Raw genomic sequence first — 12,531 nt, 5'->3', positions numbered from 1 at the left:
CGGAGCAAAACCACCGGCGGGGTGAGGCCACCCGAAATGTGTGCATTGGTTCAGGAGTCTATTTATTGACACGGAATGACGAGGGACGGGGCTGGTGCACAAAGCACAGCTTTGATAAATCTGCTCCGCCAAGGACGCCTCTCCTTTGCTGGCCTCGTCCTGCATCAGCCCATGATCCTGTTGTCTCTTAGCGGTGGAACAGCTTGCAACCTTGGTGGCTGGGGGCGTGATCCTGTGACCCTCAGGAGACGCAGCTCAGGTAGTCTCATCAGTCATCAGGAAAACCTTCTCCTTCCGAAGCAGCCACACCCTAGAAAAATGCTGGAAATAAATGCTCTCCAATAAAGCTCTTCAAAGGAACAAACCTCGCAGCCCATCGACTGCTCTTGAGACACAGGCTGTCTGTCAAGGTTTTGCCTTTTACTCCATCGGCCCCTGAATTTGGCTTTTTCCTCCCACCTGTGAAGCCAGCAGGGCGCTTTTCTCTGGGGCACTTCAACCCCAGAGGCTTAAACTGGTCCAATCCCTCTTTCCAGGGAAATGTGGGAACTGTAGTTCCGTGAGGTGGATCGGAGTCTCCAAATGACTCCCGCCACCCTTGGCAAACTACCATCTTACCACCAGAAAGCAGTTTCCGGGGTTTAGTTGAAATCTCCTTTCACAAAATCATAGAACTGTAGAATGGTCAACTTGGACAGGGACCTCAAGAGTCATCTAGTCTAACCCCTTGGCAAACTACAGTTCCCATGATTCTTGGGGGGGGACCCTATCTGTTAAAAGTGGCATAAAACTGCTATAAATGTGGGGGGGCCACCAGGTGGCGCATTGGAAGATGGCCGACAATAACATCTCTCCAACCCATACGAGGTAATTAAGAGGCTGCTATGGGAAGTATGCAGTCTTCCTAACCCCCCCCCCCCAAGGAGATGGGGGGGCTGCCTTGCCAGCGGTGTCCACAACGCACCTCCGGATTCAAGAGAAGGGGGTGCCGGTCACTTGGCACGAGCCCTTGATGAGGTTCGGCTCTTCCTGACGCTGGTTCGCTTTAGCTCGGAATTATAATTGGAAACATATGATTGGAATGAAGCTAAAGCACATACATCAAGCAACGTTCGGGAGATAAGACTGCTGATTAATGGATCTCTGTGACTGGAGTGACGGATGGATAAGTAAATCAACTGAGGAACCACCATTAAGAGACTGGTATGTTTGGAATGAAGGGGGCTGGAGGAAAAAACTTTTCTTTTCTTTGCATTATGTGATATAAATAACCCTCCACCCCAGAAAGAAATAAGATTGTTGCGTTTTACTAACCACAAGCAGGAATTCAAGAACTGTGTGGAGTGGATTATAGTTAAAGAGATGATTGGTAAACAACGAGAACAGAGGGAAATTTTATGACGCAGCATAAAATGGCGTCTCGCTAAGACAGGCTTGCCTGAGAAAGAAAGACAGGGGGAGGAGAATCAGGACCATTGGAATGAGAGTCATGGTTGGAATGTGATCTTAACCTGACAGAGCCCTCCTGATATACTTGGCAAGCCTGAGAAAATTAAAGGACAGACCGAAGATTAATTTTTTATGGAAGCGTGGAATGGTGGCTGTCCCTGAGTGATATGATCTTTGGAGAGTACAAAACCCACACAGAGGATGCCTGTCTCTAATCCGCTTGTGAAGATTATCAGAGATCGCAAAGAAAGGAATATATGATAACAACAAGAAGATGAAGAAAGTAATAAAGGACTACCTGGATTGAACTGGATAGTACTGTTTAATTAAAGCAGCAATATAAGTGATGTTTGGACTCGTTCGGAGCTTGACGTATGGGTACCCCCAACAAAATTTAAAATTTGGCTGTATAATTTGGAACTGATGTGATTTGGTTAATGTGATGTGATTGGCCTGTTAATAAAAATTATTTTAAAAAAAACCAAAAACCTGCTATAAATGTACCATGTGGGAGAGGTTCTGCTTGCTTTGGGTCTGATGGCTGATGGCTTTTAAACTGGGAGTGGCTAAGGTCGTCCGTTTCACAGCTGAGCAGCTCTTTCCATCAGAAAGTTGTTTCCGGTGTTTAATTGGAATCTCCTTTCACAAAATCAGAACTGTAGGATGGTCGATTTGAAAGGGACCCCCAGGAGTCATCTAGAATCAATTTGATTCCCTCCCCCTCTTCTTTTTTCCTTTCCCCTCCTGTGATGGAACTCCTATTTGGGGACTTCCCTGGCTTTTTTCTGGCCCACGTAGGACCAGTCTGGAAAGTTAGCCTTGGTGAAAACTTGACGCTTTCATCCCCCCAAAAGTTTTTGATTTGAGTTTCCATTGAAATGAGGCTGCATTTTAATATTTTAATGTTTTAATGTTGTATTTTAATCTTGTTTTTAAGTTGTATTTCAATCAGTTTGTTTTTATATCGGGTGTTAGCTGCCCTGAGCCCAGTCTTGGCTGGGGAGGGCAGGGTATAAATAAAATTTATTATTATTATTTATTATTATTATTAGTCCAACCCCTGCAATACAGGACTCTCAGCTCAAGCAACCCTGACAGATGGCCATCCAAGCTCTGCGTAAAATCACCCAAGGAAGGAGCGTCCGTTCCACTGCAAAGCGGCTTTTGCTGTCTGGCTGCTGTGTTCTGCACCGTATCCCTAGTTCATGCGCAGAGAGCTCTGACCACTGGCCTGTTTTGCTTCCTCCTCCTGCAGGACCCTGCCCCATCGAGACATCGGGGACCAGATCTCTCTTTCCCCTTTCCTGCTCCCTGGAAGAGGCTGTCTGGAGCTCAGCCGTGGAATGCCAGGAGGGGACCTCTCTGACTCTGTCCATCTCCTCCCCTCCTGACGCCCGGATCGGCCGCTACCGCCTGACCATGGACGCTGCCACTGACCATCAGGGCTCCAGCTTCAGCCTGGGCGAATTTGTCCTGCTCTTCAACCCTTGGTGCCCAGGTAGGAGCCTGCGTCATCACGGGCGCATCTGGCTCAGTGCTCACCAACCTGACGCCCTCCAGATGTTTTAGACTACAGCGCCCATTAACCTTGGCCAGCACCGTCATGCTGATGCTGCTGCCCCAAACATCTGGAGAAGGACACAAGGTTGGCAAAGATTGGTTTGCAGTGACCAGCAATGGACAAGGGTCTTTTGCAGTCCTGCCTGGAATTGCTGGGGATTGATGCTGCAACCTTCTAGATGCAAAGCAGCCATGGATAGAGTGGTATTAGAGCGTGTGCTCTGTGTGCAGAAGGCTCCCAGTTCCAGTCTGTAGGAACTCCAGTTTGAAGGGATCTCAGGCCGAAGGGCTGCAGAAGCCTGGGACAGTTAGAAGGAGGCAGACCCGTTTGGAAGGAGAGCTGGCTTGGAGAGAGTTAGACCATTGGTCTATCTACCTCAGTATTGTCTACACGGGTGGGCAGCATCTCCTGCTCCCCCACTGCCTCCTCCCCCAGACAAGGCTTTGTGTTTCTAGTGCAGGGAGACCACATTCCCCAGCAAACTCCGCTGAAAGTGTTACAGTTCCTCTCCTTGTTATCGCAGTCTTGCACAGCCTAACCTGGGCGGCAACACTGCTGGCGACGCTTTGCATTTCTGTCGCGTCTTTTCAGTATCCCATATGATGCTGCCGATGAGCGTTATCTTACCACCTTTGTCTGTGTCAGTGTTCAAAGGTTGAAATGCGCCCATGGGGTTTGGATGCTAAAGTGGAACAGACACACAGAGCAGAGCAAAATGGAGGATTATTTTAGATTCCAACTAAGTTTGTTCTGGGTATAAGCTTTCATGTGCATATCTGAAGGTATTCGAAGAAGTGTGCATGCACACGAAAGCTTATACCCAGAACAAACTTAGTTGGTCTCTAAGGTGCTACTGAACAACTTTTTTATTTATTTCGACTGCGTCAGACCAACACGGCTACCTACTTGAATTTAGATTCCCTTGACTTGAAGGAGCAGCTGGAGCAATCTGCAATGTTTGCTCCAAGATTCTTTGCCGTGTTGCTGGGGCGCTGCTCCTGGGTCACCCCAATGTCCTTGGTGACATCAGAAGGGATCTGTTTTCTCAGTTTCTAGGCTTTCCCAGAAACAGTGCAATGTAGTGGTTAGAGTGTTCGCCTAGGACCAAATCTCTTCCCCCAGCTATGATGCTCACTGTGTGACCTTGGGCCAGTGGTTGCTTTTCACCCTAACCTACCTCACAGGGTGGTTGTAGGGATTAAATGAAGACTAGAATCACGTATGCAGGTGGTGCTGTGATCTAAACCACTGAGCCTCTTGGGCTTGCCAAAAAGCAGTTTGGCAGTTCGAATCCCCGCGACGGGGTGAGCTCTCGTTGCTCGGTCCCAGCTCCTGCCAACCTAGCAGTTTAAAAGCACGCCAGTGCAAGTAGATAAATAGGTACCACTGTGGCGGGAAGTTAAATGGTGTTTCTGTGCGCTCGGGTTTCTGTCATGGTGTCCCATTGCATCAGAAGTAGTTTAGTCCTGCTGGCCACGTGATCTGGAAAGCTTTCTGTGGACAAACGCTGGCTCCCTCGACCTGAAAGTGAGATGTGCGCCGCAACCCCAGAGTCGTCTTTGACTGGACTTAAAGATCCAGGGGTCCTTTACCTTTTGCCTGGGAGGAAAAATTGGGCTATAAAGATTCTAGGTAAAGGTAAAGGTAAAGGGACCATTGACAGTTAAGTCCAGTCGCTGACGATTCTGGGGTTGCGGTGCTCATCTCGCTTTACTGGCCAAGGGAGCCGGTGTTTGTCCGCAGACAGCCGCTTCTGGTGAACCAGAGCGATGCACAGAAATGCTGTTTACCTTCCCGCCGGAGCGGTGCCTATTTATCTACTTGCACTCTGACATGCTTTCAAACTGCTAGGATGGCAGGAGCAGGGACCTAGCAATGGGAGCTCACCCCATGGCAGACCTTCTGATCGGCTAGTCCTAGGCTCTGTGGTTTAGACCACATTCTAGTCCTCATTTAATCCCCACAACAGCCCTGTGAGGTAGGTTTAAGCTGTGAGGCAGTGACTGGCCTCCAAGGTCACACCATGAACGTTCATGGCCAAGTGGGGATTTGAATCCAGGTCACCCCGGTCCTAGACTATCACTCTAACCACTACACCACACTGCCTCTCTCCCATCCCTCTCCTCCGAGGCCTTTTCTACCTTCCTCTTCTGACGGCATCTTCTCCCCACAGCGGATTCTGTCTTCCTGGAGAGCGAAGAGCAGCGTGTGGAATATGTGTTGACCCAGCATGGCCAGATCTACCAGGGATCCAAGGATTACATCTACTCGATCCCATGGAACTTTGGCCAGGTGAGTTGCTTCCTTGCCCTCCGCTGCCCTTTTGCGAAGCACGTGGAATTGAGGAGCAGGCCCAAAGAGTCTATTAGTCCAAGCCCCTCTGCACCACACCATCAGATACCTGAGCACAGAACTTGCCTGTCTATCGCCCACTTAGAAAACGTTCCACAAAATAGAAGAGAGGCAAATAGAGATTGAGGTGGATCAAAACATTTTCACAACACTCTGCAGCTCTTCAGGCAATGGGTTTCAAAACGGCTGAAGCCCCAAAGAGCTCCGTCCCCTGATGCCCTACACCAGAAGTGCTTCCTTCCTTCATCCATCCATCTGTCTTTGCACCCACTCATAGATTACTTCAGCTCCTGTCATGCTGTCCACTTGCACAGAAATAATCCAATTGCCCTCAGAACCCAAAGTTTCCAAAGGCTTTGGGTGGATGACAGTAGATTTAAAAGCATATAGGGTGAGTTTTTAAAAACGTAACCCTTGCAAAGGTTTAGAGAGGAGAGTGTGGAAATGGATCTGCCAGAATGATTTTGTTTCCTTTTGTAGAGTCAGGACAGACGAGAGAAAGTGCTTCTTCGCAAAGCACCCGGTCAAACTGCCGCAAGTTCCAGTGATGGCTGCCAACTCTGAAGGGTTTAAGTGGGGATTAGATAAATTCATGGTGGGTGTGGCTGTTTTTGGCTATAAATATACCAAGAAAAAAAGCACACCAAGAACTCTGGCCAATATAAGTTTCAATAGTGGGAGTGGTCCCTACTTGCAAATCAATAGTCAATTGTAACGATGATTCCACCTGATGAAGATGAATACATCGAAACAGGGCCCTGTCCCGGTTTCTGATCCATAACTGACTTCTGACTTCTGCTCAATGATTGAAACTAACATCTTCATGTCAAATCTGACTATATGAACTTATCTCTACTCATAAACGCTTATCTTTAATTCTGTAATAATTATTGTGTTATACATATCCTTATGAGTTTGAGTTTGTAATCCTTGTCAGAATACATACTTTTCAATGGATTAGTCTTTGTTACAATTGACTATTGATTTGCGAGTAGGGACCACTCTCACTATTGAAACTTATATTGGCCACAGTTCTTGGTGTGCTTTCTTCTTGGTATATTTAATAACAAGAACTCCAACTTATTTGGATAGAAGTCACAATGTTCTACCTCCAGCGTCAGAGGCAGTGTGGGAATTGCAGACGGACAGAGTTCTTGCACCCTGGTCTTGATAGCGGATGTCCTGTGGGCATTTCCTTGTCTGCTGGAAGAACAGAGTGTTTGACCAAATGGCCTGATCCAGCAGCAAAGCTCTTCTTATGTGCAGGTGGTTTAAACAGAACAGAGCCAGTGTGGTGTAGTGGTTAAGAGCGGTAGTCTCGTAATCTGGGGAACCGGGTTCGCGTCTCCGCTCCTCCACCTGCAGCTGCTGGATGACCTTGGACCAGTCACACTTCTCTGAAGTCTCTCAGCCCCACTCACCTCACAGCGTGTCTGTTGTGGGGGAGGAAGGGAAAGGAGAATGTGAGCCGCTTTGAGACTCCTTAAAGGGAGTGAAAGGCGGGATATCAAATCCAAACTACTACTACTACTACTACTACACTCTGAGTTATATACTGTTATTTGATCATTTTGATGCCTGTGGGAAAACCGCAGGCCGGATCCAGGCACGAGATTCCTCTCCTCTCCTGCAGCTTCCAGCAACTGGTATTCAGAAGCGTTGAATCCTTTGACCGTGGATCCTGGCTAGGAGCCATCAGTTGTCTCCTCCTCCTCCATGAATTTGTCTAAATCTTCTTTTAAAGTCATCTAGGTTGGTGGCCATGACTGCCTCCTGCAGCAGTGAGTTCCATAGTTTAACACTAGGCTGCATGAAGACGGACTTCATTTTATCTGATGCCAATGGTCTTTTAAATATCACGGTCCTGTATACCTGAAGCAGTATCTCCACCCCCATAATTCAGCCCAGACACTGAGGTCCAGCTCCGAGGGCCTTCTGGCGGTTCCCTCGCTGTGAGAAGCCAAGTTACAGGGAACCAGGCAGAGGGCCTTCTCGGTGGTGGCTCTCGCCCTGTGGAACACCCTCCCACCAGACGTCAAAGAGAAAAACAATGACCAGACTTTTAGAAGACATCTAAAGGCAGCCCTGTTTAGGGAAGCTTTTAATGTTTAATAGGTTATTGTATTTTAGTGTTTTGTTGGAAGCTGCCCAGAGTGGCTGGGGAAACCCAGCCAGATGGGCGGGGTATTAATAATAATAATAATAATAATAATAATAATAATAATAATAATAATAATAAATAATGTTTTATTTATTATGGTATTTTAATATTTTGTTGGAAGCCGCCCAGAGTGGCTGGGGAAGCCCAGCCAGATGGGCGGGGTATAAATAATAAATTATAATATTATTATTATTATCACAGAAATTCATCTCAAATGGGTGAAACCCAACAAGCTGAAACATACATACTGAGGACCTTTCTGGGCCAATGAAACAATCCCACACATTTCTGGATGTGAAATTGCTGGCTCCAGAACTTGCAGGAACCAAGAGATAGAGAGAGAGAGAGAGAGAATGGGAGAGAGGCTATAGATCATTGAACCCAGTCAGGGTCAGGGGAAATTCTGCATAGCTTGCATAGCATTGCACACTGGAGTCCAGGTTTTGTATCCGTTAGCAGGAGCAACATGACCCACATGAAATTCTGTGCATGCAGAGTCATAAAAGATGGGCATCCCTTGGGTATGTGCAAATCTGGAGATGGTGTTCCAAAATGTTTGGTTTGGACTGTGGGAGGCAGGGCCGTTTAGCAGCAGAGCTGCACAGCTGAGGGGAACTGGTGGCCATCTAGATCAGGGGTCAGCAAACTTTTTCAGCAGGGGTCTGGTCCACTGTCCCTCAGATCTTGTGGGGGGCTGGACTATATTTTGAAAAAATAAAATAAAATGAATGAATTCCTATGCCCCACGAATAACCCAGAGATGCATTTTAAATAAAAGCACACCTTCTACTCATGTATAAACACCAGGCAGGCCCCACAAATAACCCAGAGATGCATTTTAAATAAAAGAGCACATTTTATTCATGTAAAAATACACTGATTCTTGGACCGTCCGCAGGCCAGATTTAGAAGGCTATTGGGACGAATCCGGTCCCCAGGCCTTAGTTTGCCTACACATGATCTAGATCAGTGGTTCTCAACCTGCGGGTCCCCAGATGTTGTTGGACTACAACTCCCATCATCCGTAGCTAGCAAGGCCAGAGCTCAGGGGTGATGGGAGTTGTAGTCCAACAACATCTGGGGATCCGCAGGTTGAGAACCGCTGATCTGGACAGTCTGGCTCTACCATTAAGCTGCTGCCTCAGGCGGCAGATGCTGCAGAGTGGGCAGGAACAGGGAGGTATTTGAGCATATTTCTCACGGCCAGCTCTAAGCTAGCTAGCATCTCTTGGACATAGCAAAGGATGCTACCCACTTGACAGCTTTGAAATAAGGTGCATCTGACCATCTGGTGGGCTTTGCCCATGGGATAGGGAGAGAGGGAATATCTTGTCCTTTGCCTCAGGCAGCCAAATGTCTTGGGCAAGTCCTATTCTCCAGCCCTGAGGCAATGAAGCAGGACACCATCCATCTCCAGATTCAAGCACATGATAAGGAGAGAACAGAAGGTCCTCAGCCAGAAACAGCCATGTTGCAGGCACTTTTAGAGCCAATCTAATGCCTTCCAGATGTTTTACGCTACAACTCCCATCAGTGCTGGCTAGAGAGCAGCACGTTGGCAAAGGCTATTTTAGAGGATAGGATGGCAAGTTAAACCAAGATCTCTGATGATCCTCACAGGGACATGTCACTCGGCCTCGGGCAAGCTGTACCCCACAGCCTCAGTTCCTCCGTTTGTGAAATGGAGCCAAAGATAACACACTTTGCACTAGCTTTTTGGGTTCCAGGTTGTTGTATTTGCTTCGGACGTGCACCAGAAGCCAACAGGAACAAGTGCAAACATCTGACTGTACAAAACGTTCATCATCACATCACCCAGTCCAGCATTCCTGGAGCTCTCCAGTACAAACAGGAAGCAAATGCAGATATTTAAAGAGAATAAAAACAGATCAAATCCATAGACAGCAAGCCTGCGCATGAGGAGAAATCAGATAGTCTGAAACGGATCCGGATGACAGCCAAGGACGTGAAAGGGAGGAAAACACCACAGCAATGGGGCGAGATCTGCCAGGGGAATCAGTCGTGCACTGGGCAATTCAATGGCTGTCAGGCTTGATCCAAAAGTCTCCTTTTGGGTATGGTCACCCCATAGCCACACAAACAATTTCACAGAGCAAGGCATCTGGGGCAGGTGCTGAGCATGGCTCCCTCTGCCCCAGATGCCCAATGGGAAACCCACAACCAGGAATCGAGCACCAGAACCACTCCTGTGGCTTCCAGCACCTGGTATTCATGCGCATTGCTGACTCCGAAGGCAGACCGTAACTCTCTGGGTCCTCTCCTGCATGAATTTGCCTAATTCTGGAGGCCAGCAGGTTGGGACTGTTCACTGAGCCAAACTGTGCTTTGGCTCACAGCTGCCCCCTCCCCTCCTTTCGCCTTTCTATGGGGCCAGAACAGGGGCTGCTCCCTGGAGTTCTCCGTTCTTATCTGAGGCTTCAGCCAGCATCTAATCTCTGCTGCACAAACAGGCCAGAAGCATTCTGGCTGGCTGTCAGCCTGCCCAACTCCTCTTCCTGGACGGCGAGATAAAAACCGCTTCTGACGCCTCCAGACGAGGCAGGCAGTTGTCGCTCTCTCCGATGCCTGAGAAAGTCCTTCAGAGCGGCGTCCTCTGCCACTCTTGGTGCCAGACTCTCTTGCCCTCCATAGGCTCTGCAGCCGTGAATAAAATGTGCATCAGGCTCTGCCAAAGTCCTGGTCGTTGCGGCTTTGAGAAATGGGACCCCACTGAAGGATTTTCTCCAGGAGGCTCCTAGCCAGGAGGGCTCTACTCTGCCTCCACAGTCAGAAGCAGAGGTGCTTCTGAATCCCAGTTGCTGGAAACTGCAGGAGTGGAGAGGGGTCCTGTGTTCGAATCCTGCTTGTGTATTTCCCAATAGAGGCATCTGATCTGGTTGGCCACAGTGAGAACAGAAGGCTGGATGGAAAGAGCTGTTGAATACCTTCCAACATTTCTCCAATGAAAATTGTTGTTGTTTAGACGTTTAGTCGTGTCCGACTCTTCGTGACCCCCTGGACCAGAGCACGCCAGGCCCTCCTGTCTTCCACTGCCTCCCACAGTTTGGTCAAACTCATGCTGGTAGCTTCGAGAACACTGTCACACCACCTCATCCTCTGTCGTCCCCTTCTCCTTGTGCCCTCCATCTTCCCCAACACCAGGGTCTTTTCCAAGGAGTCTTCTCTTCTCATGAGGTGGCCAAAGTATTGGAGCCTCAGCTTCAGGATCTGTCCTTCCAGTAAGCACTCAGGGCTTATTTCCTTCAAAATGGAGAGGTTGGATCTTCTTGCAGTCCATGGGACTCTCAAGAGTCTCCTCCAGCACCAGAATTCAAAATGAAAATAGGGGCATCCTATTTAACAACAACAACAACAACAGGTTGCCCCAGCCACTCTGGGCGGCTTTAAATATACAGTGGAACCTTGGTTCCCGAACGGTTTAGTTGCTGAACTAATTGGCTCCCGAACGCCACTAACCCGGAAGTAAGTGTTCCGGTTTGCGAACATTTTTCAGAAGCCGAACATCCTTCTGCAGCCAATCAGAAGCCACGCCTTGGTTTTGGAACTGTTTTGGGAATCGAGTGGACTCCTGGAACAGATTAAGTTCGAGAACCAAGGTACCACTGTTTATATAAACATAACAAAACATTTATAAACTTCCCTATGCCTTCAGATGTCTTCCAAAGTTTGTATAGTTACTTATCTCCTTGGCTCACATAACTCCATACCCTCCAATGGAACAGTCTCCCTTGGGAGGTTGTGAACTCTACTTTCCTCGAGGTTTTTAAGCAGAGATTGGGTGGCCATCAGGCATGGAATCACAGCTAAAACATCCTTTAGCTGGTTGCTTGACTTCTCTCGATGGAGCCTAGAATAGCATTAGCTTTCTTTTTGTTCACACATCACAGCAATGATGGGCCTTGCCAGTCCTGCTTCCCCATCTTAGCTTGCCGATCAGAAGGTCAGCGGTTTGAATCCCCATGATGGGGTGAGCTCCCATTGCTTTGTCCCTGTTCCTGCCAACCTAGCAGTTCAAAAGCACACCAGTGCAAGTAGATAAATAGGCACCGCTGTGGTGGGAAGGTAAACGGCGTTTCCGTGCGCTCTGGTTTCCATCACGGTGTCCTGTTGCGCCAGAAGCAGTTTAGTCTTGCTGGCCACATGACCTGGAAATCTCTCTGTGGACAAACCCTGGCTCCCTTGGCCTGAAAGCAAGATGAGCGCCACAACCCCAGAGTCGCCTTTGACTGGACTTAACCATCCAGGGGTCCTTTACCGCTCACCCCATCTAACCAACCCTACTGAGCTCTCAGTAGGTGAAAATCCTAAACTGAGAGACAAAAACTCCCTTTCAGTTCTTAGTCAGACTAGGCCAGTCTTTTCAACTTCTTCCTCATAAGTGGGTTCAACCTCCAGCACATTCCAGGCGGCTTGGAGCAAAAGCTTCTGGGCTGAGCACCTTCTCATGAATCAGCTTCCTCAGCACCATCCCCGATGCCCTGCAGGTTCCATCCTGCCCAAGGGATCACGGAAAAATTCCCCGGGTTTGCAGGTCAACGTGGAAGTCCTGTGAGGTGCTGTAGAAATGAGGGGAACATAAGAAGCAAGATAGGTGTGGGTTGCTAATGGTTTAGGGGGCTGAACGGAGTCCCTGCTCTCAAGACTGGCTGTAGGCCAGCTGCATTTTCTTCAGCATTTTGGCAAAATGCAGGAAATAAGAAGTGTGTGTGGGTGTGTGTGTGTGTGTGTGTGTGTGTGTGTGCACATGGATAGAGCGCCAAATGGAAGGTTTGCCTCCGGTAAACACATAGAAGAAGTCTATCAGTGTTTCCTAGCCATTATAGCTGGTGCAGTGGTTAGACTAGGATGTGGGAGATGTGGGTTCAAATCCCTACCAGCCATGAAGCTGACCATGCGTCAGTTAGCGCCTCTCAGCATAGCCTACCTCACAAGGCTGCTGTTGCACACCATGCACACCAATTCGTGCTCCTTGCTGGAAAGTTGGCGT

At 48.4% G+C, this 12,531-nt stretch overlaps 1 protein-coding gene across 2 annotated transcripts in view; it reads left to right on the top strand.

Annotated features, from left to right (window-relative positions):
* The window catches only part of TGM2 (transglutaminase 2), a 57,554-nt gene that overhangs the window by 23,537 nt on the left and 21,486 nt on the right, over positions 1–12,531 (top strand). For both annotated transcript variants that reach the window (XM_081196195.1, XM_081196196.1), the window contains 2 exons: positions 2,705–2,947; positions 5,184–5,302. In XM_081196195.1, the coding sequence (XP_081052321.1) occupies positions 2,705–2,947; positions 5,184–5,302 (362 nt within the window). The remainder of the gene's footprint in view (positions 1–2,704; positions 2,948–5,183; positions 5,303–12,531) is intronic.

This window comes from Podarcis bocagei (genome assembly GCF_964188305.1).
Source record: "Podarcis bocagei genome assembly, chromosome: 5".
In the NCBI taxonomy this organism is placed as follows: domain Eukaryota; kingdom Metazoa; phylum Chordata; class Lepidosauria; order Squamata; family Lacertidae; genus Podarcis; species Podarcis bocagei.
Note: the sequence above shows the minus strand (reverse complement) of the source record. Positions and strands in the feature narration are given on the sequence as shown.